This window comes from Onychostoma macrolepis, chromosome 18 (genome assembly GCF_012432095.1).
Source record: "Onychostoma macrolepis isolate SWU-2019 chromosome 18, ASM1243209v1, whole genome shotgun sequence".
In the NCBI taxonomy this organism is placed as follows: Eukaryota; Metazoa; Chordata; class Actinopteri; order Cypriniformes; family Cyprinidae; genus Onychostoma; species Onychostoma macrolepis.
In genome coordinates, this window is record NC_081172.1 from 21,574,561 (window position 1) to 21,601,293 (window position 26,733).

The following is a 26,733-nucleotide window of genomic DNA, read 5'->3' on the forward strand; positions in this document are numbered from 1 at the left end:
GGCGAAAGTTGTTCTTAGGTGCTGATGCAACTCTTCCAGGTACTGGTGAGTAGTATAGGCGGTGACTAGATTCATGTCACTGGGTTGGTACAGCAGGTGTAGCGGTAGCGTCATACTTCTCCCTATCATCATCGTGAACGGAGGTACTCCGGTAGACCGGTGAGGGGTGAGCGACCATCAGTACCAGAGGAAGTTTAATATCGCAATCCTTTTGATTGGCAGACACATACTTCTTCAACATGCTGACCACTGTCCTATTGGCCTGTTCAACTTGACCCCAGGAAATTAGGTGATGGCTTATATGGAGCTTGGCCTGTATACCAAGGAGTTTCCACACTTCCCAGTGGCGTGCTGGAGGCGGGTTACGGCTGCCACTGATGGGTTGGGTGGGAGGGCATCAAATGTCCAGGACTCTCCATGTACTGCACCTGCTTTGGCGAGGGCATCAGTTTGGTCGTTGAAGTCTTTGTCTTGTCCTGGTTGACGTGAATGTTCTTGAACCTTTTTCCTATAAACGATCATGTCGTGTTCGGAGACAATGGCATCGCCTGCTTGGAAGAGTTCCTGATGCTTGACAGGCTTGTTGTTAGCTGTCTTGAATCCATTCTGTTTCCATCCAGCTAAATGGCAGGTGAAGCTTAGACGGGCGTAGTTTGAGTCGGTACAGATGAGGAGTTCTTTGATGTTGTGGGATGCAGCCAGTTGTAGGGTGATGAGGATGGCCGCTATTTCCGCATATTGTGACAACTGAGGGCCTAAGTTGAATTGTTGTGGTGGGCAAGGGTCGTTGTTGAGCCAGACCACACCCGCTCCAGCTTTTAAATTGCCCTTGTGATTGTAGGAGCAGCCATCGACATATGCTGTGGGCATCCCTTCACACACATTTCTCCTCAAAGTACCTGTGACTCGTTAGTTGTGGTTGTGGCGGTTCTTTGGGTTCTGCTGATGTGTACAGCGTGTCCGTTGAACAGTTTTGGCAGGCTGCTAGCCCGTTTCCGAGTGAGGATTTGTAGTTTTGGGCATATCTTGCCTTGACGTCCCATCCTTGGAGCGTCATTAACCAGGTAGCTATGTGTGCGTTGGTCACCATGCCATCCCTGATTCGTTGGCTGTTGAGGAAGCTGACTGGCTGGTGACTAGTCTCGATGATGACTTTCTGTGCACGGATGTAGCTAGAGAAACGCTGGATAGCCCACACAGTGCAAAGCAAAGCCTTTTCGCAGTTTGAATACTTGCATTCTGGGGGAATCAGCGTTTTGCTGGCATAAGTGACCACTCGCTTGTCTTTGCCATGGAGCTGGTATAGGCCTGCGCTGAGGCAATGTTTGGAGAATCCAGCTTCCAGATAGAATTCTTTTCCTGGGTCTGGGTAGGCCAGGCACGGAGCAGAGCACAGACGCTGTTTGAGCTGGCTCATAGCCGTGTCCTGGGCTTCCGTCCAAATGAAGGGTTCATTCTTTTTTAGGAGGGAAGGTAGTGGTCGTGCGATGTCAGTGTAGTTCTCAATGAACTGTCGTGTGTAATTGCACACTCCCAGAAGCTTCGCACCTCATAGATGTTAGTCATTGTCTTTATGCTTTGGATTGCTTGGGTGCGGTTGGACTGTGGTTCGATGCCGTTTCGTCCAACGAGCAGGCCGACATAGTTCATCTTAGTTTTGCACCACTGTCCTTTGTGAAGGGCGATCTTGGCTCCTGCCGTTGTCAGCTGGTTTAGGATGTGATCTATTTCTTTGAGGTGGTTCTCCACACTTCAGCTTTTCACTAAAGCATCATCTACGTAGACAAGGATGCCTCTGGTTCTGGCGTCAGGGCATGCTTTGTTCAGGAAGATGTTGAATTCTGCTGGTGAGTTCGCCCCAAAGGGGCACGGTGTGAAGGTGTATTGTCGATTGCTCCGAAGGTGAATGCCAGCTTGTGTTGGTCATCGGGGTGGATGGGGATTGTCCAGACCCTGGAAGCGACGTCCAGTGTGGAAAGGATTGTTGCGCCTTTGATTTTTGGAATTTCTTGGTCCAACTGGGTCTTAGGCCATCGTGACAAGTGTACTTGCTGGTTCAACTTGCGATGGTGGGCTGCCATTTGCCGTTGGGTTTTAGGATTGGCCATATCGGGGCAGAGTATGTGCTGTTACAGGGCCGGATGACCCCCTTTTCCAGCATGGAGTCAACAATTTCTTGCACTGGCTCGTATGACGCTATTGGAATCTTGTACTGCCGCACAAATGTGGGTGGCGCATTTGGGTTTGTTGGGATGCGCACCATGTGGATGTTGTCAGACCACAATCCAGGGAATCCTTTGCGAAGGCATCCTTGTACTTGTGCAGAACCTCTTTGAGTCCTTGGCGATCCAATTCATTGTGGAGGGCATCCGCCTCACTCAGGATCTGTTGAATCTGTGCATTGAACAGATGGGTAGGGTTCCTCCGCAGTTGAGTCATTTGAGAGGCTTTGGGCCCTGATGGTCACCTGTGTAGGTGATTCTGTCACAGGCTGTGTTGAGACAGCATAGACAGTGAGGTGAGTGTCATCTGTTAGTTCTGAATGGCAGACGCTTTCTCTGGGCACCGGCAGAATGGAAGTAAGGGCAATGATTTCATGAGGTGTTGTGAATGTTAAGGTGTCATTGTATTCGTCTGATGTGAGCTGGGCTGGTATGGGGCCTATGACAGGTACCATTAGTTCAAAGTCGTGGAACGCCTGGTTGATGAGCCATCCCAAGTGACTAGCTTTGGGAACGTGGATGTCTTTTGGCCGTACAGTTGTTGAACAACACATACACAGCACGAGATGACACTTCAATGAGAGGTGTGGCTTCCAGGGTCAGTCCGAGTTTTAGGCAGGTCCTGGAAGGTTGGAAGAAGCTTAGCTTACTGTTGAGAGTTTGGCCAGGTCGCATGTTGAGGTGGATGCTGACACTCTGTAGGCAGGTATCATGTCTTCTTGCTCAGTGATCATCGCGCATGCGTCTGGCATGGTTTGACCAGATTAAAGGTGAAGTTGTCAGTTGGTGGGACGGGGGAGCCCATATGATGTCGTTCACAGTATCAATGCAAGCATTGAGCCGGACCATGATATCTGCTCCAATGTAGATGTTGTGAGGCAGGTTGGGGACAATGAGGAAGTAGTGACTCAGATGTCTGTTGTTCCATCGTATGTCCGCAGCGCAGAAGATCTTGGAGGTGGCCATGGTTGTCGACCAGGGACTGAGAGGAAAGCAGCTGTGTTTAGCGACATGTGGTAGACTCTGGTGTCTTTGCTTCAATGCTCTGAATAGCTTCAGGCTGATGGCTGAGTTCTCTGCCCACAGGGCTAGTGCCACGTCGGACACTGATGTGCCTTGGACATCTATTGCAGTCATGATTCGAAGGGGGCCTGCGTTTGATTTGGGCTCCTGCAGTGAGCAGAGGAGAGGGTCCTGGTCCTTGCTGCTGGAGCTTGGTCCAGGCCTTGGCTTTGATGCTGCATCATCAGTCAGTGAATTGGGGGCAGTGTCTGTGGCTTGACACTGCGACTCGTTTGGGTCTACTGACTGGCAGGGCAGAGGCTCACAGACTTGTCTACAGCTTTAGGTGCTTGAAGTCTATTAAAGGTTCAAAGCGATTGAGCAGATCTTTCCCAATGAGTATTGGATACGTGTTAAGTGGTGAGACGTATACTGGGTGAACGAGGTGCATCGGTCCCACCGTTAGGTGAATTGGGGCCACGTGTTTTAATTGTAGGCCCATGTAGGAGTATGCTTGGAGGTTCAGCTCGCACCTTTGGAGTTTGAGGGCTCTGTTAGACCTCTTCGTTCTTTCTTGGACTTCCTTGAGGAGTTCGGTAGACATTAGAGTAATGTCAGCTCCCGTATCGAGAAGGGCTTCGACTCTGTGTCATTCAGTGATGATGGAGAGGTAATACCTTCTTGCTATACCTTTCTCAATGAGATCGCCTAGGAGTTGAGGTACTGGAGTTTGGGAGGACTGACTGATGTCAGGACTGATGTGGTGTTCGTCGGAGGAGTGGCAGACGACCAAGACAGCACTTTCAGGAACTTGAGAGGCTTCGTCAGCAGGTGTTGGTTGGACGCTGCTGTGATCTGGAGCAGTAGGTGTTGAGCTAGTGTTACTGGGTTTTCAGGTGGGATTTAGTGTCCATCTGAAGTTAGGGTAGTTACGGTTCTCTGAGAGTGAGGTGAAGGAGTGCTGTTCTCTGTGGCTGGTTGGGTCAGCTGGTCGCTGCCTTCTCGTCCTGCTGCTAGTCAGGCTGAATCCGGTTTCTCTTTCTTTTCCCACTTCCGATCCTCCTGTTTTCGTTGGAAGAACTTTCACCATCATTTTCATCAGCTCTTGTGAGTCGAAACACGGTGGTGTCTTTTGTTCTTGCGTGGACTCGGTTTGAGCTCGGTCAGCTTGGAATCTTTGTGAATTCTTTCGTCGATTCCTTGGGCTGGTTGCTCCAGGGCGAGTTTGTCGTTTTCCCTTGGAATTTCCGTTGGATTCCCACGAGCTTTTTCCTCTTGAGTTTCCAAATGAGCTTGGCTGGTTCCACGATCTCTCCCAATGGTTCTCATGAGGCCTTGACTGGTCCTATAACTTCTCCCAGTGCTGTCCAGGTGAGCGTTGTTGTCCACGCAGTCCATCCCAGCGGTCATACCTCTGTTTAAGTCGGGTACTAGCGTGGGAGTCCCGTTCTTTGTTGGAAGGGGGTTCATTCCACTCTCTGTGTGGTGGCTTGGCGCTGTCTTGGCGTTGGGTGCCCTCTAGAGTCAGCCTTTGACTTTGAGTGTTGAAGTCAAGAACTGCTGGGCTTTTGGCGCCCTTTTCTGAGGCCATCTTTTGTTTGCCGTAGGCTTTCTGCACCAAGTCTCGCAACTGCTGAGCATTCATTGTTCGTGGACATGCAAGTCCGCCAAGATGTAGAAGTGCCTACGTGTTCACAGGACCTCGAGGGGCTAGTCACTCGCCTCCCTGATTATTCATGAGGGCGCTGGAAAATGGATAAGAGTGTTTGAAGAAGAGACAATGGGCAAACTTTTGGCTGTGAGGGACATTAAAGCATTGCTGGCTAAATGAAGATGAAGGTTCCTTAGGAAGAGAGTTTTGAAGTTCAGATCGTCTTCCATGTCAGGTTCGTTGCGAGTTCCGAAGTATGCTCATCTGAGTCGGCTGTAGTAGGCTTGAGGAGGTTCATGACGTCTTTGTCTTGTCTCCAGGGCAGCCACTAATCCTTGTTCGGACTCAGGGTCGTTGAATTCTTTAATGAGGGCTTCTTGGAGCAGTTGGTAATCAGTCTTTGTGTGAGCAGGCTGCCGGTCCAGGAAGCTGCGCACTTCAGAGCTGGACGTTGTTCAAAGCAAATATAGTCCAGATGGAAATCGATATCTTGCAGATAAACTTGGACATCCTGGCTATTTGGCACACTTGGGGTGAATTTGCCAATGTTCCTGGCAAGCTTGTTGAGGTCTTTTAGGTCCAAACCGTGTGATGATCTGCGGCTGGTTGCAGCCGGTTCTTTTAGCTTTGTCGTGAGGTAAAGTTCTTCAGAGGGAGCCAGTTAGCTGGTCCATTTCTTGGACGATAGCTGCTAGGGTCTCTTTTAGCCTATTGATCTCCTCCTTGGCGCCTTGTTCCACCTCCTCAGGCCTTTCCCGTCGTTCCTGAGCTTCCAGTTCCAGCTGCTCGATGCATCGTTGTGTGCGTGTCAGCTCCTGCTGAAGCTGTGCAGCGTGCTTGTTGCTCAACTTAAGGGTGGCGATGAGTGTGTGACTTAAGGAGCCAGTGATCTTGGCTAATTCTTTGTGAGTGTAGCTTTGACTTGGGTCTTGTGCCATGAGACTTGTTATGTTGTCATCCACCTGGTCCTGTGTCTGATGTTTGAGTGTTTCAGCAGCCTTAGGGAGGAGGCTGTCTGTCGCAACACTTAGCCATGTTTCCAGATCTTCCCAGTGGCCGATGAAGAAGATTTTTATTGTTAAAGATCTGAATTAATCAAGGTGAATCTTGCTATTAATATATCTATTTAATCTTCCATTATATTCTAAGGCCTCTGTGCAAAAAGTGCCTACGTGGCGAGATTGTCCAGACAAGAAAACATCTGGAGATATGGGGGGGGGGCTTTTCCTTTCACCATAACAAGTCTTGGAGGTTTCTTCTCCTAAGGGAGAGATAGAATTGCATACGCAAGTGAAATGTAGAATTGTATACATAAGAGAAATTCCTAATGTATAGGAACCCGCCTTAAAAACTTGTATATATACCAGAGCCGAGAAACATTCGGGAGACTCTTTCTGCAGAAGGGGCCTCAGCTTTATTCTTGTTAAATAGTTAATAAAGTCTATCCTTCTGGAATCAAACTCCAAGATTGTGCGTGATCATTCGAACGAGCGGCGGAAGACACTACAAATTGGCGTCACGAACAGGATTGGAAAAGAGCAACAGAGTGGACGGCCGCTTTGAGCAGAATTTGACGAGCAGCACAACCGGTGGCCACCGATTAGGTAAGCATTTTTGCTTATATAATTTTGTGTTGTTTGCCAGTCTGCTCTTAGCGGTAAGGTCACTTAAATTTTGCTCTTCCAAATTTAAAGAAAAGAACAAAAAAGAGAGTTTTATTCCAGAAGAAAAAACTGCATGCATTTGTCTAGTTTACTGTTTATGGCCTTGATAGGTAGCCTGAATTGAAACTGGATGGTGTAAGCCATGCTAGCAATGGTCTGTGTTTATTTAGACTGGGCCTGAAGGGACAGAAATAAACGTGAAGCAGATATGGTATAGGAAGCGCACAAGACCTACGGATACCGCCCTGATTAAAATAAAAAAGATTAAAAGAAAGTTGTAAGAGTACAGGGGTCTGCACGGGTAGGCAAAAAATTCCTGGCTAAGCCTTGTTCTTTTACTGAGAGAGAGAGAAAGGGGGGTAACAGTAAAAGGACCAGAGCACTGCTGCAGGTCACTCGAGAGGAGTGTAGTGTTTTGTTTTGATGAATGTTTGAAACTGTGTCTGTGTTTGAATGCATGTCGGTGTGAAAGACTGAGGTTGTATGAGAAAATAAATAAATTCCAATTGGGTTGAATAGGAGAAGCGTGCCCTTCTCTAGTAGAAACGGCCGCAGTTCTTGTTACACCCAAGAGGGATGTATGATAGCTTAAGCCCTGACTAAATAAAGGGATGCTGAATGAAAGTTAATCCCTTTAAATAAAGGGATGCTGAATGAAAGAATGAGCCCTGACTGAATGAAGGGACTTAGAAGGAGTGAATGTTTTTAGGAAAATAGGGTCAATAAAGATTGAATCCAGATGTATTATAAGATTTTATTTTGGGTGTCTGTGTGAAAGAGAGAGAGAAAACTTCCTGAGAGCAGTGCTGTAGAAGTGTGATTAAGATAGTAAGTTAAAGAAGTACATTAAAAATAATAAGTGCGCACTAAATAAAACAGAAGAAATGATAGATAATTGAAAAATAAATAAGGAATTATTGTTAAAGATTTTATGCATACTGGGTGATCATAAAATAAGGTTGAAAAATGCATATAGAAAGTGTACATGCAACAGATAGAATAAAAAACTAGGATAAAAGAAGCAAGTCACTAAATAAAAATAAAATTAATTGGAAAAATAGTGGCAACAAGAATAAAATAAAACAATAGGACTGAAGGATTGGAGGAGAAAATATGGCAGCTACTCCAGTAGAGATATTAGGATTGAAATATCCTCTGTGTAAAGACATGATAAACAAAATCTCAGACAAATGGCAAAAGAGAACAAAGAATAAAGTGACAAAATGGCCAAAGGAAGGGACATTCGATGTGGCATTGTGTGAGGAAATGGAAACTCTGATAAAAAACTACAAAACTAAAAGCCTCAATAAAAAAAGAGAAGCAAAAAGAGAGAAAGAAAAAGAAGTGTTAGCTATGTTTAAAAAAGAAGGAGAATACACTTTAAAAAGTATAAAACAGGCCAGGAAGATATTGAAGGAGGCAGACAGAGAAACATGCAAAAAAGAAATGTTGTTTTCTCAACCACCTCCCTATCTGTTAGCTGAGAGAGAGTTCCCAATTCTCAAGGACAATATAGAAGTAACGGGAGAGATGGAGATGGAAGGTCAAGTAGAAATTGAACCAGCTGTAAAAACAAAGAGCAGGGAACAAAAAAAGGAAAGTGAAAATTATTTGCCTATGGATTGTTATAAACAAGCACGCATAGCCTTAGAAATTATGAAAACCAACCAGGAAGACAAAACACGATATGAGGAAGTGATAGAGAGAATAAAGAGAAAAGATTGTGAAATTGAAGGACAGGTAGAAGCTTTGGAACAAGAGATGGGAAAGAAAATTAGAGAATCAGGAAAAAAAATCCAAGAAGTAAATGAGTTGGAGAGACGGAGAAGTAAGTTGTTCGACAGCAATGAGGAAATGAATGGTGAAGAGGAGTTATTTGATACAGGAAAATGGGAACAGGGCAGAGAAAAGGGGACACTCAGACCACTGGCTGCACAACTCCCAATTTTAATCAAGGGTGCGCAGGGACAATATGTCCCTTGGGCTTCACAGGACCTTGAGGGGCTAGTCAAGTCAAGTCAAGTCACCTTTATTTATATAGCGCTTTTACAATACAGATTGTGTCAAAGCACTTAACAGTATCAAATTGGAGGATAGAGTGTCAGTAATGTATAATGATAAGATTAAACACTCAATTTTCAGTTAAAGGCATTTCATTATTGAATTCAGAGATGTCATTGTCTAGCTCAGTTTAGTTTAAATAGTATCTGTGCAATCAAATCGGCGATAATCGCTAGAAATTAAGTGAAATTAATCGCTAGTCACTCGCCTCCCTGATTATTCATAAGGGCGCTGGAAAATGGATAAGAGTGTTTGAAGACGAGACAATGGGCAAACTTTTGGCTGTGAGGGACATTAAAGCATTGCTGGCTAAAATTGTAGGAGGGGCAAAGATAGATGGAATTTTGCAAACAGCCACTCTAGACAGAGCGGCGAACTCTCACAATATGGATGGGATTGTTTTTGATGCATTCCGTCCAGCAGTATGGCAAGCATTGCATCTTGAGTATCCAATCAGACTGTATCCCAAGTCATTAAAGCAGGGGTCTCAAACTCAACTTACCTGGGGGCCGCTGGTGGTAGAGTCTGGGTCAGGCTGGGCTGCATTAAGTATTTCACAAAAAAAGGGTTTCAAGTATTCCAAAAAAAGGAGCACAACTTATCCAATCTTCTCTATCTTTATTATTAACAGTTCTTCAATATGAATGTTTCTTCTGAACATTAACGGTTCCTCTGAATTTAAACTTTCCTTTCTGAACATGAACGGTTCTTCAGAACATAGGCTTCTCTTGCCTACTCCTTGCTGCCAGAGACCTGGCTGCGCTTCCTCTCACACAGCTGAGACACATTTGCCCGTTTTTTCCAGACATAAAAATAAAGGGGCATTGTATGATTATTCCTTAAAGATAAGGTTTTAATAGTTTTACTAGTAGTAGCCTATTACTTTTTGCCCAATGTCTTCAAGTGAAACCAAACTTTTATTTTGACGGGTTGCCGTGAATACCTTTACATTTCTGTGTATATGATATGAGGATAGTTTTTCTCAAATGAAACGCTCGAATGCTCATGAAGTGACTCTCAGAGCAGTTCGGAGATGTTGTTCATGTATTTATGTCCTCATTTAGTGAGACGACAGACTTTAATATCACCGCAAGCGTCGCGCGCTTCTGTATGAGTAAACAAACCCGCGTGTCTGCGCCATACATTAACACAGAGATACGCAGAAGTCATATTTAAATAGACGTTTTGTGGCTTAATATTTACAAATAGGAGTGGGAGTGTGCTCACTTGTGTGTGCGCTTATGTTTGTTTGTGTGTGTGTGTGTGTGTGTGAACCGGGGCGGAACTCCGCTGTGCGCGCGATACAGAGAGCGCGACCATGTAACGTAGAGACAGAAATGACACGCCGTCGTGTAAATAAGATAAATAACATAACAAGGCTATTTAAAATAATGTCCCCCTAAAATAATGGTAGGGAAAACACTGTAAGTGATTAAAAAATAAATAAAAGCGCGGCAAGACTCAGCAAAAAGGTGCGTTTGAGAACAACGTGCGGGCCGCACTAACACTAAACTTTGATGTCAAGTAGGGGGGCCACAAAATATCATCCCGCGGGCCTCAATTGGCCCCCGGGCCGCGAGTTTGAGACCCCTGCACTAAAGGGACAAGAGCTGGGAGATACAGAAAATCCAACCACATATGTCCAGAGACAGCTGAAAAACTGGAAACAAGAGACTGAAATAAATCCTGAGGGAGACCCGTTAATGGCCACATTATTCAGACAAGCTGTGATTGATGCTATGCCTCCAGCCGTAAAAAGCAGGCTGGAAGACGTTGTTGGCTTGAACTCAAAAACTCATAAAGAATTTTGTGATCATGTGACACATGCAGTGGAGCAACACAGAAAAAAACTAAAGCTCAAGACCCAAGAGAAAGAGCTACAGCGAAAGCTAACTCAATTACAGCTTGAAGAGAAAAATAAGAGAAAAATTCAAGCTCCAATAAAGAAATAAGAAGAGGAACAAATGACAGTTATGTCTCCAGTAAGCGTTCTGCAACCAACTATGCAGCCAAGCCCATCTACAGCAGTCCCTCCAAACACACACCAGCTTCCTGTACCCATAATTAATGTTTATCCTCAACAGCCAGCTCCAATGGGATGGAGAAAAAGACCAATCAGAGAGGAAGAGGCAAACCTTATACTGGTCTGTTTGTTGGGCGTGCGAACAGCCCGGACATATTAAATATGACAGTCCCACCTACCCATGGCAGCAGTACCCTCGGGGAGGAAGGGGGGAGAGCTGGCAACAGTCCAATCGAGGTGCGGGAGAAGGCCCTGTTAATCCGTGGAGAGGTCCAAATCAGGGTTACTAGGGATGCCCAGAGAATTCTACAGGGGAGAACCAGCTACCAATGTTAACAACTAAAGCCGATCAAGAGCCTATTATGCAAATTAAAATAGAAGGTAAAGCCACACCTATGATGTTAGACACAGGAACAATTTTTAGAGAGAGAGATAAACTTTATTTGTCCCCGAAAGGAAATTTGTCTCGGGCAGAGTGCTACAATGTTGCTCTAAACAATAATACATACAATAATAATAATAGACAAAACAGATTAAAAACAATTAAGAACATACATTAAAATACAAAAATGTGTAATATAAATAAATGCAAAAATACAGTAAAGTGCTAATGTACCATAGGTGCGTTGTTCTTATTAGAATTCAACAATTTTATGGAGGCAGGAACAAATGAAAGCTTCAGTCTATTAGTTTTACACATAGGCATTCTCAGTCTCTTTCCTGATGGCAGCAACTGATATTCACTAAAAAGAGGATGATCGGGGTCAGTGCTAATACTTTTTGCCCGTCTCATCACTGCCTGTTCATATAAAGTCTGTATAGGCACATATTGTTTTACTCCTATGATTTTCATGGCTGCTTTGTGGATATGAGCCAATTTGTTTTTCAGTTGAACAGACAAGTTTCCAAACCAGACTGTAATTCCATAGCGAATGAGACTTTCAAACATGGCTCGGTAAAAGACAAGCAAGATATTGCTACCCACCCCGTACAGTCTCAGCCTTCTTAAAAAATAGAGCCTCTGTTGTAGTCGTGTGCACAGACTATCAATATGTGTCTTCCAACAAAGAACACTGTCCATATAAAACCCCAGTTATCTGTAAGATGTCACTTGCTGTATCACTGTGTCTTTAATGAGCACAGGCCTATGTTCAGATACACTTCTTGGATCAAGGACCATTTCTTGTGTCTTTTTCACATTTAAAACAAGACAGTTCTTGTCACACCACTGAATGAAAGTATCTATTTCACTGTGGTAAGATGATAAGTCCATGTCTTTATGTAAAAGACTTAAAATGGCAGTGTCATCAGCATATTTCATGATATAATTGTTAGTATATGTGCTCCTGCAATCATTCGTATACAAAGCAAAAAGCACAGGCGATGAAACACAGCCCTGTGGCACTCCTGTGTTACTATATCTGACCTCAGAAAGTGTCTCATTGACCCTGAACTGCTGAGTTCTATTACTTAAAAAAGAATAAAACCATTTTATTAAAAAAGTACTAACACCCATGCTGTGCAGCTTCTGTAAAAGCAAATGTGTCTGTACTTTATCAAATGCTGAACTAAAATCAACAAATAAAATACGAGCATAGGCTTTAGTATTCTCAAGATGCTTAGACACAAGATGAACAATGCTAAGAGCAGCATCCTCAGTACCCCTGTTCTGCTTATAGGCAAACTGACAGGTGTCTAGTAGTGGCTCTACTTCTTTTTCCAGCAATGAAATTACAAATTTCTCAAAGCACTTCATGACATTTGAAGTCAAAGCCACAGGACGAAGATCATTATTTTCTCTAGCACCGGGTTTTTTAGGGATTGGTGTTATATAGGCCTTTTTCCACAAAGCTGGCACAGTGTGGGTATCAAGCGATCGCTGAAATAAGGGACACAATGTAATAGCAAGCTCTTCAGCACAGTTTTTTAACAAAAAAGCTGATAACCCATCTGGCCCAGTAGCCTTATTGGTGTGCAAGCACCTGAAAAGGTGCTGCACATCACATGGGTCTACTTCCACCCAAGAAATGTCTTTGTTGTCAGACAGTGATTGCAATATGCTATGACATTCCTCTAAATCATTTTGTGCCTCAAATCTCAAATAGAAATCATTTAGCTCATTTGCTCTTGTAGGTTGTCCAATGTTATAATATGTTTCTTAGCAGGGTTCATATTGGTGACCAATTTCATTGTTTCCCAAAGTTTTCTTGTGTTAGAAGTATAAAAACCGTGTTCCATAGTTTGCCTGTGCTGTTCTTTTGCTTTTTTCAAATGATATTTTAGTTCTTTCTGTGCCACTAAAAGTCCTACTTTATCCCTATTCCTAAATGCCAGCTTTTTATTATTTATGCACTTTTTTATGTCCTTTGTAATATAGGGCTTGTTGTTAGGATAAACAACAACATCCTTTTTTTCTAATACGTTATCTACACAAAAGTTGATATATTCACTTATTGTGTCAGTGGCCTCATGAAGCTCTAACTGATGAAATATGGACCAATCTGTGCACAAAAATCAGCCCTTAAGTGTCTCCATAGAATCATCTGTCCATACATTAACCATTTTGTGCTCTGGTTTACATGTCTTAAAAACTGATTTATAAGAAGGAATCAGATGTACTACATTATGATCCAAATTGGACAGAGGGGGCTTTGACTTAGCTGCATATGCATTTTCGATATTGCCATAACATTTGTCCAAAATTTTTGTTTTCCTGGTGTCACAGCGCACATATTGTTCAAAGCCCGCTAACATAGTTTCTAACTTAAAATGATTAAAATCGCCCAAAAAGAAAATAGGGGCTCCAGGTGAGTGCTGAAGCTGCTCATGTGCACACTCAGTGATACACGCTGCAGCTTTACCTGCATTACCACTAGGTGGGATGTACATAAGATGACACAACCGAACTCACTCTGTAAATAATGAGGTCTGGGTGATACACAGAGCAGTTCAATATCAGGGGTGCATACCTTGTCCCTTACTGTATATTGTTTGCACCATCTGTCACATATGTACATACAAACTCCTCCTCCGCTCTTTTTACCAGAATCAATGAAGCGGTCTGCGCGCACCAACATGTATCCGTCAAATTCAAGTAACGAATCCGGAATCCCCTCATGAAGCCAGCTTTCTGTAAGCACCATAAGATTAGACTCCCGATATTCAAAGCAGGTCCTTGTGATGGCACGGAGTTCATCCATCTTAGGCGCCAGCAACCTCACATTGCTCAGAATCACTGAAGGCAGCGGTGGTTTACTAGCTCGCCGGCGGAGACGCTCCCGAGCGGAGACGCTCCGTCTCCCTCTCTTACGCCGCAGCCGGGTCCCAGTATGTGGCACACGTATAGCAGCTGGCAGGTAATCCGGTGCTACATAATGATGATTTTTGAGATACAACAATGCACTCCTGGAATATACCAGTCTTTGATTTTGTTCCCGCTGTAGGCCTAACGTTAAGTCCAGTGCAAAACATGGAATAAACGTTTCCCCGATGATCAAAACCAGAAGCAGGAGAAGTAGGCACGAAGCCATTGTTCGAGTCTCCAAACACAGTCTGCCGACAAACAGCAGGTTCGTGTTAGTCGCAAACACCTTGCATCGCACTTAACCGTGTTAACTTTAAAGTCCAGACTCAAAATCCAAAGTTTTATACTTAAAAAACAACAAGAAAAACGCTTAAACAAACAACAGTTGCACAAGCCCATGTCGCTGCAGAGCTGCACCACCAGGTTCATTTGTCAAATGTCCCAATGAGTGGGGCAAATTTACTTGCTTAAATTCAAAATATGCTTCACATCTCCCCTTGTCTGGAAAATTAACAAAGACAGTAGGATTCTCGGGACAAATGCAATCAATTCCGATGACAGCTCCAGTGTGTCTACAAACAAAAAATCAAAGTATAACAATGCCCATTCTTGTATCAAATCAAACTCCAATCAATTTGTTAGGAAGGGATGCATTATGCAAATTGGGGTTACAAATTTGGTGTTCTCCAGAAGGAATATAATAGGAACAGAAACACAAATGGTAGTTACAAAGCCAAAAGCAAATGTCTATTGGATAGGACAGATAGAACAAGATGTGAGACAGACAGTAAACAAGTGGGGAAAATTTATCGAAGCACAGATTCCTGAAGCAAGGTTATCAAAATCAGAATTTCATTGTACAATGATATATGATCCAGAGAGAGATGAATAAATAGAACAAAAATGGCAGGAAGAAACAAAAGGCCAAAAAGTTGAGATAGTCTCCGAGTATATCATAATAGGTAAACAAGGAGCAGCTTTGAATATTCCAGACAGTGAAAAGACAGTGAATTTGTGGAAAAATGGTTCAATGTGACTGATTCTGTCCCACATATTGCGGTATATGTAGGAAAAAACTGGGAAGCAAAAGATTTAGGACCAATGATGAAAAAAGCAGGAAAAAGCAAATGGGACTCAACAGATCATCCATTGATTTTTCATTCACCTGACAAAAATTACATAAAAATTTTGTGTGCAACCAGCTTGCTGGGAATTCCTCAGGAAGTAGTAATCGGCCAAAAGAATTTAACACAAATGACCACAACGTCTGAATTACTAGACAACACTGAGACTGAATTATTTAGGGAAATGGAGAGTCAAGTACCAACTGAATTGTGGTCACAACATGATACAGATATAGGATTAATAAAATCAGCTAATCCAGTAAGAGTTCAACTTAAGCCAGACGCACGTCTGCCCAGGAAAGCACAATATCCTTTGCGTCCAGAGGCTGAGGCTAAAATAGACGTTTCTATTAAAACTCCTGCTTTCACTAAACCTTCAATAGTTACTGTAACACTCCAATTATGCCTATACTTAAAGCAGACAAAAACTGATGGCGTCTTGTTCATGATCTACGAGCAATCAATGAAATAGTTGAAGATGTGCCAGCTGAGGTACCAAACCCACACACATTACTAACGAACGTCCCTCCTGATGCCAAATACTTTACCGTGATTGATCTCTGCTCAGCCTATTTCAGCGTGCCATTAGCAGAAGAAAGTAGATACCTGTTTGCGTTTACATATGCTGGTAAACAATACAGTTATTCAAGAATTCCTCAGGGATTCAAACACTCGGCTCACATATTTAATCAAGTGCTAAAGGCAGATTTAGAAGATTTTGCAATAGACGGTACGCTAATACAATACATGGATGATTTACTTGTTTGTGCTTCCTCGCTAGAACAATGTCACAGAGACTCAATTAAAGTCTTAACAAAATTAGCGCAAGGAGGTCACAAAGTGTCTAAAAACAAAATACAATATTGTCAGCCTCAAGTTGAATACTTGGGGAGATTGATTGCATTTGGCACTCGAGCTATAGCTCCAACTCAATTAGAAGGCATAAGTAAAACGACGTTGCCTCAGACAGTAGGACAAATGATGACTTTCCTAGGAATGACTGGCTTTAGTTCAGACTGGATAGAAGACTATGCAGTAAAAACAGGACCATTGAGAGAAATTATGAAACAAGCAGGAATACAACATTTAAGCAATCCATTAATATGGAACACAGATGCATTACTGGCATTTGAGACGATGAAAAAAGAATTACAACAGGCAGCTGCTCTAGGAACAGCAAATTATAATAAAATGTTTCATCTGTATGTGGCAAATAGAGCTGATGGTTATGCATCAGCTGTACTGATGCAGGAAACTTGCAGTGGGAGGAAAAAACAGCCTATAGTTTATTACAGCACAAAGCTGGATAATGTAGCCCAGGGATACCCGCCATGTTACCAACAGGGCCTGGCAGCAGTATATTATGCTTATGAAAAAGCATCCACAATAACTATGGGGTACCCAGTAACTATTTACACTCATCACAAAACTGTGGAATTATTAGAAAAAGGAAAATTTGTTCTAACTCAGGCTCGAATTTTGGCCTATTCCTCATTACTTACATATCCAGATGTAACTATTAAGTGATGCCATACAGCCAATCCAGCTGACTTAATCCCTTTGACTTTTGAAGGAAAACCCCATGATTGTGTGAATGAGTCATTGACATTTACCAGACTACGACCAGATCTTGAATCGACACCCATTTCTGAAGCAGAGGTTACTTATTTTGTAGATGGTTCTAGCTTTAGAGACCATGAAGGAAATCATACAGGATATTCGGTGGTGAAGAGAGACAAGAAAGAATTTGTACCTGTGATATCACAGCATTGTGTACAACCTTGTTCTGCTCAATTAGCTGAATTAAAAGCTCTTACAGCTGCATGTCAGTTAACACAAGGACAAACTGCTAACATTTTCACTGATTCAGCGTATACTCATGGTGTATGTCACCTATTCGGTGCAGTGTGGAAACAAAGAGGATTCAAAAAAGTGATGGGACTCCCATCCAACATGGAGAACAAATAGGGCAATTAATTTCTGCTATGATGCTACCAAAAAGATTAGCAATAATCAAATGTCAAGCACACAAAAAAGGAAATGATTATGTCATTAAAGGAAACAATGCAGCAGATTTACAGGCTAAAAAAGCTTCAGGATGTCAAATAGCAATATTAGCACCTGTAGTACTTATAGAACCTCAACCTCAATTGGATGATATAATTCGAATTCAGCAACAAGCAGGCCCCTATGAACAATCAATGTGGCCCCAAAGGGGAGCTAAAAAAGGCTCACAAGAGATCTGGTGTACACATGAAGCAAACATTGTTGCACCAACTTCACTTTTGAATATTCTTATCGCAGATGCTTATGGTTTTGACCATTGCGCAAGGGGGGAAGTGATAGAAAAATGAAAAAGCAAGGATATTGGTCTCCTTATTTATATGCAACGGTAGATGGATTTTTGTCCACATGTGAAGTTTTTGCAAAGTACAATGTGAGAAAAGGGATAACGACACCAATAGGGCATATACCCGTGCCAGAAGGGCCCTTTAAGTATTTGGTTATGGAGTACGTGGATATGATAAAGCGAGTACAAGGCAAAAGATACATGCTTGTGACCGTTGACAGATTTAGCAAATGGGTGGAGGCAGTACCATCAGCAGATCTGGGAGCAGGAACAGTAATTAAATTTCTAACGAGAAGTAATAATGTGTGTGTTGTGTGTTTGTTTTCACTGAAACATGGCTGAACGACAACATCCCGGACTCCGCCATTCAGCTGCACGGACTAACTTGCTACCGCGCGGACAGAGATTCATCACTGTCTGGTAAGACTCGCGGCGGTGGCTTGTGTGTGTACGTCAGCAAAGAATGGTGTAACAATGCTGGGGCAGTGACAAAACACTGTTCATCGCTGGTGGAGTTTATGTTTGTGAAGTGTCGACCGTTCTATCTGCCACGGGAGTTCACGGCCATTGTTATTGTCGCGGTATACATCCCACCGTGCGCAAACGCAAAAGACGCACTTCACGAGCTGTACAGCGCCATCAGCGAACAACAAACAAATAACCCCGACGGCTTTTCATCATAGCGGTGACTTCAACCACGCAAACCTAAAGACAGTTTTGCCAAAGTTCTACCAACATGTGAACTTTGCAACAAGAAATAACACACTGGACTTTGTTTACACAACAGTTAAGAGCGCATACAAAGCTGAACCCCACCTCGGGTACTCGGACCACATCTCTGTTATGCTAATCCCAGCATACAGACCACTTCTGAAACTGGCCAAACCGGTTCACAAACAGATCAAGGTATGGCCAAACAATGCTACCTCAGCACTGCAGGACTGCTTCCAGGACACAGACTGGAACATGTTCAAAGAGGCGGCCACCTACAACAACCACACAGACCTGCAGGAGTACACTGAAACAGTGACTGCTTACATCCAAAAGTGCACTGATGATGTGACAGTCACCAAGACCATCACCACACGCGCCAACCAGAAGCCATGGATGACAGCAGAGGTTCGTGGGCTGCTAAAGACCAGAGATGAAGCATTCAGATCAGGAGATAAAGCAGCCCTCAAAACAGCAAGAGCCAATCTGTCCCGCAGCATCAAAAATGCAAAACGGTCATATGCTCAAAAAATCAACAATCACTTCACAGACAGCAGTGACACACGGAGCCTGTGGCAAGCTATTCAGACCATCACAGACTACAAGCCCCGCCACAGGCCTGTGATGATGACACATCCTCCCAGATACACTCAACCACTTTTACTCACGGTTTGAAATGCAGAATGACACACCTGCACAAAACTGCCCACACCTCACAACGACCAGGCGCTCTGTCTGTCTCCAGCCGGCGTAAGGAAGTCCCTATCTAGGATCAACCCACGCAAGGCTGCGGGTCCCGACAACATACCTGGCCGTGTACTGAAAGACTGTGCTGCACAGCTGACAGATGTCCTAACAGATATCTTCAACACCTCGCTGAGCCAGGCAGTCGTCCCCACATGTCTCAAATCCACAACAATCATACCGGTACCAAAGAAATCACCTGTGTCCTGTCTAAATGACTACCGTCCCATAGCACTGACTCAATCATAATGAAGTGCTTTGAGAGGTTAGTCATGCACAACATCAAAACCAGCCTCCCAACACACTCGACCGCTCCAGTTTGCATACCGTCCGAACCGCTCTACGGACGATGCAATTTCCTCCACTCTCCACCTGGCTCTTACCCACCTAGAAAATAAAGACTCCTACGTTAGAATGCTGTTCATTGACTTCAGCTCAGCATTCAACACAATAATCCCACAACAGCTCATAAATAAACTCAACCTGCTGGGCCTTAACAATTCCCTCTGCAATTGGATCCTGGACTTTCTAACCGGAAGACCTCAGTCAGTCCGTGTCGGCCACAACACCTCGAGCACTACCACACTGAACACAGGTGCCCCACAAGGCTGTGTGCTCAGCCTGCTGCTCTTCACGCTGCTGACCCACGACTGCACTGCCAAGTCCAGCTCCAACCACATCATCAAGTTTGCTGACGACACAACAGTGGTAGGTCTCATCAGCAACAACGATGAAACGCACTACAGAGAGGAAGTGGCACAGCTGGCTGAATGGTGTGGCACTAACAACCTGTCCCTCAATGTGAGTAAGACAAAGGAGGTTGTGATGGACTTCAGGAGAAACTCCGCTGATCACCCCCCACTGACCATCGACAGCTCGACTGTGGAGAGAGTCAGCAGCACTAAATTCCTGGGGGTGCACATCACAGAGGATCTCACCTGGTCCACCAACACCATGTCACTCTCCAAGAAGGCACAACAGCGCCTACACTTCCTCCGCCGGCTGAAAAGAGCAAGTCTCCTCCACCCATCCTCACCACTTTCTACAGGGGCACCATTGAGAGTGTGCTGACCAGCTGCATCACTGTCTGGTACGGGAACTGTACTGCAGCAGACCGCAAGACCCTCCAGCGGACAGTGAACACAGCTGCAAGGATCATCGGTGCCCCTCTCCCCTCCATCCTGGATATTTTCCTCACACGATGCTCCAGCAAAGCCAATAGTATCGTGAAGGACTCCACACACCCCTCCCACAGTCTCTTCCAGCTCTTACCATCAGGAAGACGGTACCGGAGCATCAGAGCCCGCTCTGCCAGACTGCTCAACAGCTTTTTCCCCCAGGCTGTGAGAGCCCTGAACTCAAATCACCCCACCCCTCTCTGAACCCCCATACAAACCCCCTACCTCCTGTAACATGTAACGTGCAATTCGAAGTGTGCTACACACAAGTGAGTGGGCCTGTACAAACCACCTGTAGTAGCTCACTCTCCTCCTCTATGCGCACTAGTCACTTTTCACACACACTGCTGTGTGTACACAAATCCCACAAAAAGAACTCAGTAATATATGTATGTTTACATGCTCATGCACTACAAATCATCCTGCACTGTTCCCCAGCCAGCTGCTTGAACTCAATGTTTCTCCTTGCACATGTACAGTATTTATCTGAAGCATTCGTATAGTTTGTATTTTTTAGTTTGTATAGGTACTTTTTATAGATAGTCAAAATCTATCAGTAGGATAGTTGTGTATAGGTTTATATTGTCTTACTCCATTGTTGTATGCCTGTATTTATGTAGCACCGTGGTCCTGTGAGGCACGACATTTCGTTCCACTGTATGCCCCGCATGTAGCGGAATGACAATAAAGCTCAACTTGACTTGACTTGACTTGAATTCCTAGATTTGGGATACCATCAGAAATAAGTTCTGATAATGGTTTGGCATTCATACAAAAAAACTGTAAAACAAGTGTTGCAACAATTAACCCTCTGGGGTCTGAGGGTGTTTTGGGGCCCCAGAGAAGTTTTGACATGCCCTGACATTTGTGCTTTTTTCAGTTGCTTATAAATATTTTAATGGCTAAAGTCTAAAAACACTGTATTCAGCACAAACTGGGCTACAATAATATGTGAGCAGCAGCATGTACGTACGTGATTGTGTTTTTGAGAAAACAACGTTTATGCATGGTTTGAAAAAAACTAAAATTTTAAAGTAACTGAAATAAGGCCATAAAACACATACAGAACATTTGTTCACAAGACTTTTGAGAACTGGATCTTGTAGCCTAGAATATTTGCTTCAAAATGATCTGGAAATAATCTAACTCACTCATTCAGAGAAAACAATATATTGATTTAAATTTTCTAAGTCACTTTTTGAGTGGAAAGGCTCTATGCGAGAGGGCTTGACTCACACCTGAGAAGACAAAGGCCTGCATAATGAGCTCCATAATGAGCCATTCAGTCAGGTGTGTGACTGAGAGAGAAGAGTTACAAGAAAGAATGTGAGGAAAAAAGAAATGTGTATACATATAACTATCACATAAAATAACTTGAGATTCACTTGCGAGTGCAGTTAAACAGTTTATTAGCCCAGGTGAAAAAGAAATATATTTAAATTGTGCTTTTTCAGACACACTTAATATATTTATATTATACTGTACTAATTGCATATTAAATGTATTATTTTGAAACAACTTTAAGTATATTAAGTGTATTTCAAGATATGCTTAAGTTCAATTTTAATCTATTTGTAATATATGTAATATATTGAAATTGTGTTAAATTGGAACCACTTTAAGTATATTTAATGCAATTTAAGTGTATTTTTAAAAATACATTTAAAATGTACTTGTAATATTTCATGAACTACAGGTAAGGTATATTTGAAGCATCGTTTTAATGTGCTTCAAGTACATTTCAATTGTATTTCAGCTTATTAGAAATGCATTAGCATTACACTACTATTATATTATATTTATTAGTATTATATTTTTCAATATATACACACACGTACACTTTGATATTTAGAAAACTTTAATGTATTATATATTGTGTACATTACAAATATTCATGAAGTACATTAAAAAAAGTACAGCAGCATATATACTTTGGTGAAAAAAAAAAAAAAACATACTATTAAATGTATTAAAAGTGCACTTGAAATACAAGTATGTTTATAGTATTTTTGTATTACTACAAACATACTCAAGTACATTTTAAAACATTATACAAAAAACATAAATGAAAAAAAAGACTGAAATGCTATGGAAGAGCCATCTTATCCATTTGTAGAACATTTCAGTTATACCTGTATTACTGAAAAGTAAAGAATTTTACATCAATGAATAAATAAAAATTACAATGCAATTTTCTGAAGAAAAAAATCATGTAAAGTGAATGTTGAGAAAAGGTTGTTAGGAAACTATTTAAAATAATAGTTACGAAGATTAAGATTAACAGTTCATGTTACAGATATACATACATATATATAGTTAAAACGTTGTGTCATTTGATTTGTTAATTGACTTCATTACCCAGGATGCCTTGAGCATTGGTAAGGGTCACGTGATTCACAGGAAGGTTTGTGAATGGGTTTTTGGGATTCAACAACGACCATCTTGTGAACGATTTGCTGAACAAGCACACGCTGTATTTTACTTTCGCTTTCCTTTATTTCATTAAACGTATAAAACGAATCGACGTCTCAGTTCGTTATTCTTAGTTTTCTAAGACGATAAATTTACATCAGTGAATAGATGTGTGTGTGAAGACTGAAGATGATAAATTTCAAGCAACAGAATAGGGGGGGATGGAGGGGTTTTGGAGGTGGACAAAGAGATGGTGTAGGGATGGTGATGAGAGGATGACGATGATGCCCTGGCGGCTTAGATGGTGTTTGGCACATGGCACAGACCCAGAGCATCCCAGTGCTAACAACACACGGCAGAGTTGAGGGAGGGAGGAGCCAAGATGTAGATGGTGTGGCTGCTGACATCTGGGGGCCGACCGATGGAGACAGAGCTGGTGGATCCGAAGCCGCAGACTAAGGGCCGATGGAGCTGAGTGTCGTCGCAGGTTCCGGAGACCTGGGCACAGCCTAGTCAGTAGTGTCTTGCAGCTTTAGAAAAAAAACTAAACAGAAACAAAATTAGATAACAGATTTTTACATGAATGACTGAAAAGAAGCACAAATTAGCTACCTGGAATGGACACATTGCTAACGTTTTTCTTCAAGATTGACCGAATCCCCTCTATTAGGCCTGATTCAAAATCTCTATAACAGAGGTGATCGACATTAAAATATACTTACTATTCCGTCTCTGCACTCAGATTTCAGTTTGTCTTCTATAGCAGCTGATCTAATAAAACAACAAATGTTAATATTTCTTACACGCACACACACAAAAAAGGCAAATGATGATTGATGATTTGTTTTCTATTTAAGAATGACAGAATAATGTACCTGGTTGGAAATATAGTCAAAAACCTTCCCAGCTTAGCAGTTTCAGATGTACTGTATGCTTTTATAAGCAACCCTTCTTACAATTTAATCTTTGTTCTTATCTGTAATGAGAAATATATATATTAGAAAATAAAGTCATAAGGTTGTCAAGCTTCACCAATCAACCAACACTACCACAGTTTGCTGATCAGCTCAAGACAAAGTAATAGTATGTTCATAATCATAGTTTTTCAAAGATCATTAACCTCATTACAATGAAGCCAAATTGTTCAGGAAATCAGAAATAAATATACTTCATGTTGCAAATAAAAGAATGTTAATGTTAACTAATTTTATTTTATTTTTTTCTGCCAATGCATGTGTCAAAAACATGACTGGTACAGACAAATAACGTTAATTAAATACAAATCTTACCTGAAGTCACAGTGAGGTTCTGAAGCCAGACGCCATACACGCTCGCAGAAGCTGGTAAAAATAAGAACATACCGCTTTATGCCATGGTCTGTCTGAATACTGGATTCTGATTGGCTGGCAGGTGTTGATTAAATTCGTTGAACTGCACAGTTAGTTCCAGGTCAGTTTAATCACGTTCTATATTAATGCGCTTCCTATAAACATTGGTAACCATAGTAACATACAGTTACAGTTGAATAGTAATACAGACGAAAATAACCGTCATTTTTATCGTTCCGGTCAAATATTGCAGCACAAATATTATTAACATCTTTAATATGTGAATGCTGGCAAATGTCCATGGCATAAACGGGATAATCAAAGGCTAGCTGTGCATTAAACGATTTGAATGCACTCAGCCGCGCGTCGGGTGGTTCTTCGCCTCCACGTCCTGCATTCAAATCGTTTAATGCACAGCTAGCCGTTGATTATCCCTTACGTATTTTCTAATTAATTTCATAATTCCCCCAAAACAATTTGAATTCTGCCATCACTCACCCTTAAGATGCTCCAAACCATCTAAGACTTTCGTTCATCTTCGAAAGAAAAACGAGGATATTTTAATGAAATCTGAGAGATGTCCCTCCGATGAAAAGATTCATAAAAGATGTTCAAGTTTCAAAAAGTTAATTGCAAAAAAACATCGCCAAAGTAATCCATATGAATTGCGTGGTTTCCTCCAAGCGCCCTAAAGAGACACGATCACTCTATATAATACTGTTTAAATTTAGACTTATATTCACATTCAACGGACATTTGCACGCACATCATATTTGATTTATGAAGCTCTCTGCTGCGAGCTCATTATCATACGAACCAATCAGAGCCGTTCAATGGCTCTGGAACCAATCAGGGTTTAGTCTGTGTTGTTTGAATTTAAACACAAATAAACGTTTTTTTTTTTTTTTTTTTTTTCCTCTCAAATATGATGTTGAAATCCTTGTGGGAATTTCAGAAATATATATTAGAAAATAAAGGCATCAAGCTTGAACAAATTTATAAACGCCTAGCTTATAACAATTAATGTATCATACTGAACAACAGCCTAATCAACCAAAGTAGCATAACCCATATTAAACAACATATTTTAAATATTGCAATGGTTAATAATATTTGACAAAGGTTTGTACATTGTAAATGTTAAAAATGTTTTTCAAGATATCGTACTTTTCCAAATATTAAAATTATAAATACATAAATAGGCTATATAAATTATAAACATGTGTAGGCCTACTGCAATATAAAGTACATTAAAAACCTACTAAAAGTGTAAGCATTTTATGTTCTTACACAAAGTACACATAAAATATACTTTAAGTAAGGGTAACAGCCTATGTTTTCTGTAAATACACTAAAACGTCACTAAAAGTATGCTTGTGTTTAGTATATTCCTTAAAAGTGTAACTAAGAATATATTTATTAACATAGTATTTCTACTATACTTTTTAGAAATATAGTAATAGTGTGCTTGTGTTTAGCATATTCCTTAAAAGTGTAATTAAGCATATATTTATTACCAACGTATTTCTAGTATACTTATTTTATAAATACATTAAAAATATGCTTGTGTTTAGCATATTTCTTAGAAGTATAACTAAGCATATATTTAATACAAAAGTACTTCTAGTATACTTTTTAGAAATATATTAAAATGCAATTCAATATATATTTTAATGCACTTCAAATAAGCATGTTGGGAATACAAATGTATTATAAACATACTACTTGAATTTCAAGTATATTTTTAATACATTTAATACTACGTCTTTTTCACCTGGGAGGAACAAACAAACAAATAAACAACAGAAGAGTCAAGACATCGTGGGTGCAATATCCAAAATATCCAAAACAGTGGCAGGAAACTGGAACCCAGGAAAACGGGAGACAGCAGAAACTGCATGAGAAAACACAAAACATACGTGAGCAACACAATGAACGGACAAAGACAAAGCAAACATGGTGACAATACATACACTACCAGTCAAATTATTTAAACAGTAAGATTTGTAATGTTGTTGTTTTTTTTAAGAAGTGTCTTCAGCTCATTTATTTGATCCAAAGTACAGCAAAAACAGTACATTATATTTATTATAAAATATAGGCCTACATATTGTTACCATTCAAAATAAATAAAGCAACCCCCCATTACTTTTATATCATTGTTTATAGAACATATAACTATCCTCACGTTTGCATCATATTTCAAAATGTTGCATTTGTTTTCGGTAAGACTTGCTTCATTTAACAGTAGACATGTCAAGTTTTCTATAGATATATTTCTCATGTCTCTATGTGAAGTATTTGCTGAGTTACAGTTCATTTTAGTGACGTGTTTCAAAAAGCAGTTTGAAAATGTGTCCAGTTGTTCCGGGTGACCAAGTATATCTGAGGGTATTCCGGAGAAAATGGAATGAGCCCAGGAGAGAGGGACCCTAAAAAGTGGTGAGAGCTACTCCAACAGCAGTCCAAGTGGAGGGAAGCACAACTTGGTATCATCTAAACCACTGCACGAGAGTTCCCAAGAAAAAGACGGAAAGGGAGGAAAACAGACAGGCAGACTATGCAGCAGAAAGTCAAGTCACCTTTATTTATATAGCGCTTTTACAATACAGATTGTGTCAAAGCACTTAACAGTATCAAATTGGAGGATAGAGTGTCAGTAATGTATAATGATAAGATTAAACACTCAATTTTCAATTTTCAGTTAAAGGCATTTCATTATTGAATTCAGAGATGTCATTGTCTAGCTCAGTTTAGTTTAAATAGTATCTGTGCAATCAAATCGGCGATAATCGCTAGAAATTAAGTGTCCCCAACTGAGCAATCCAGAGGCGACAGCGGCAAGGAACCAAAACTCCCTCTGTGACAGAATGGAGAAAAAAAAACCTTGGGAGAAACCAGGCTCAGTCGGGGGGCCAGTTCTCCTCTGACCAGACGAAACCCGCAGTTCAAAAGTTTA

General features: G+C 41.6%; 2 protein-coding genes and 1 pseudogene across 3 annotated transcripts; 1 reads left to right on the top strand and 2 right to left on the bottom strand.

Annotated features, from left to right (window-relative positions):
- Window positions 1-297: 297 nt before the first annotated feature.
- Window positions 298-870, bottom strand: LOC131524071 (ribonuclease H-like). Its single transcript, XM_058750814.1, has one exon. It carries the CDS (start codon window positions 868-870, stop codon window positions 298-300), a length of 573 nt encoding a protein of 190 aa, XP_058606797.1.
- A 1,572-nt stretch (window positions 871-2,442) lies between these two features.
- LOC131524072 (uncharacterized) lies at window positions 2,443-6,076 on the bottom strand (annotated as a pseudogene).
- Window positions 5,856-18,050, top strand: LOC131524952 (uncharacterized). Of its 2 annotated transcripts, XM_058752404.1 has the most exons (3): window positions 5,856-13,979; window positions 14,067-14,192; window positions 16,625-18,050. In XM_058752404.1, the coding sequence occupies exon 1, from the start codon at window positions 7,653-7,655 to the stop codon at window positions 8,613-8,615; it is 963 nt and encodes a 320-aa protein (XP_058608387.1). In that variant the 5' UTR covers window positions 5,856-7,652; the 3' UTR covers window positions 8,616-13,979; window positions 14,067-14,192; window positions 16,625-18,050. The 2 variants fall into 2 exon arrangements, with proteins under 2 accessions (XP_058608387.1, XP_058608386.1); XM_058752403.1 differs by having other exon boundaries at window positions 5,856-14,192.
- The last annotated feature ends 8,683 nt before the right edge of the window (window positions 18,051-26,733 follow it).

What these genes read in the sequence shown, in the direction of transcription:
- LOC131524071 (XM_058750814.1), bottom strand. Translation starts at nt 870, where the DNA reads ATGCCCACAGCATATGTCGATGGCTGCTCCTACAATCACAAGGGCAAT.
- LOC131524952 (XM_058752403.1), top strand. Translation starts at nt 7,653, where the DNA reads ATGGCAGCTACTCCAGTAGAGATATTAGGATTGAAATATCCTCTGTGT.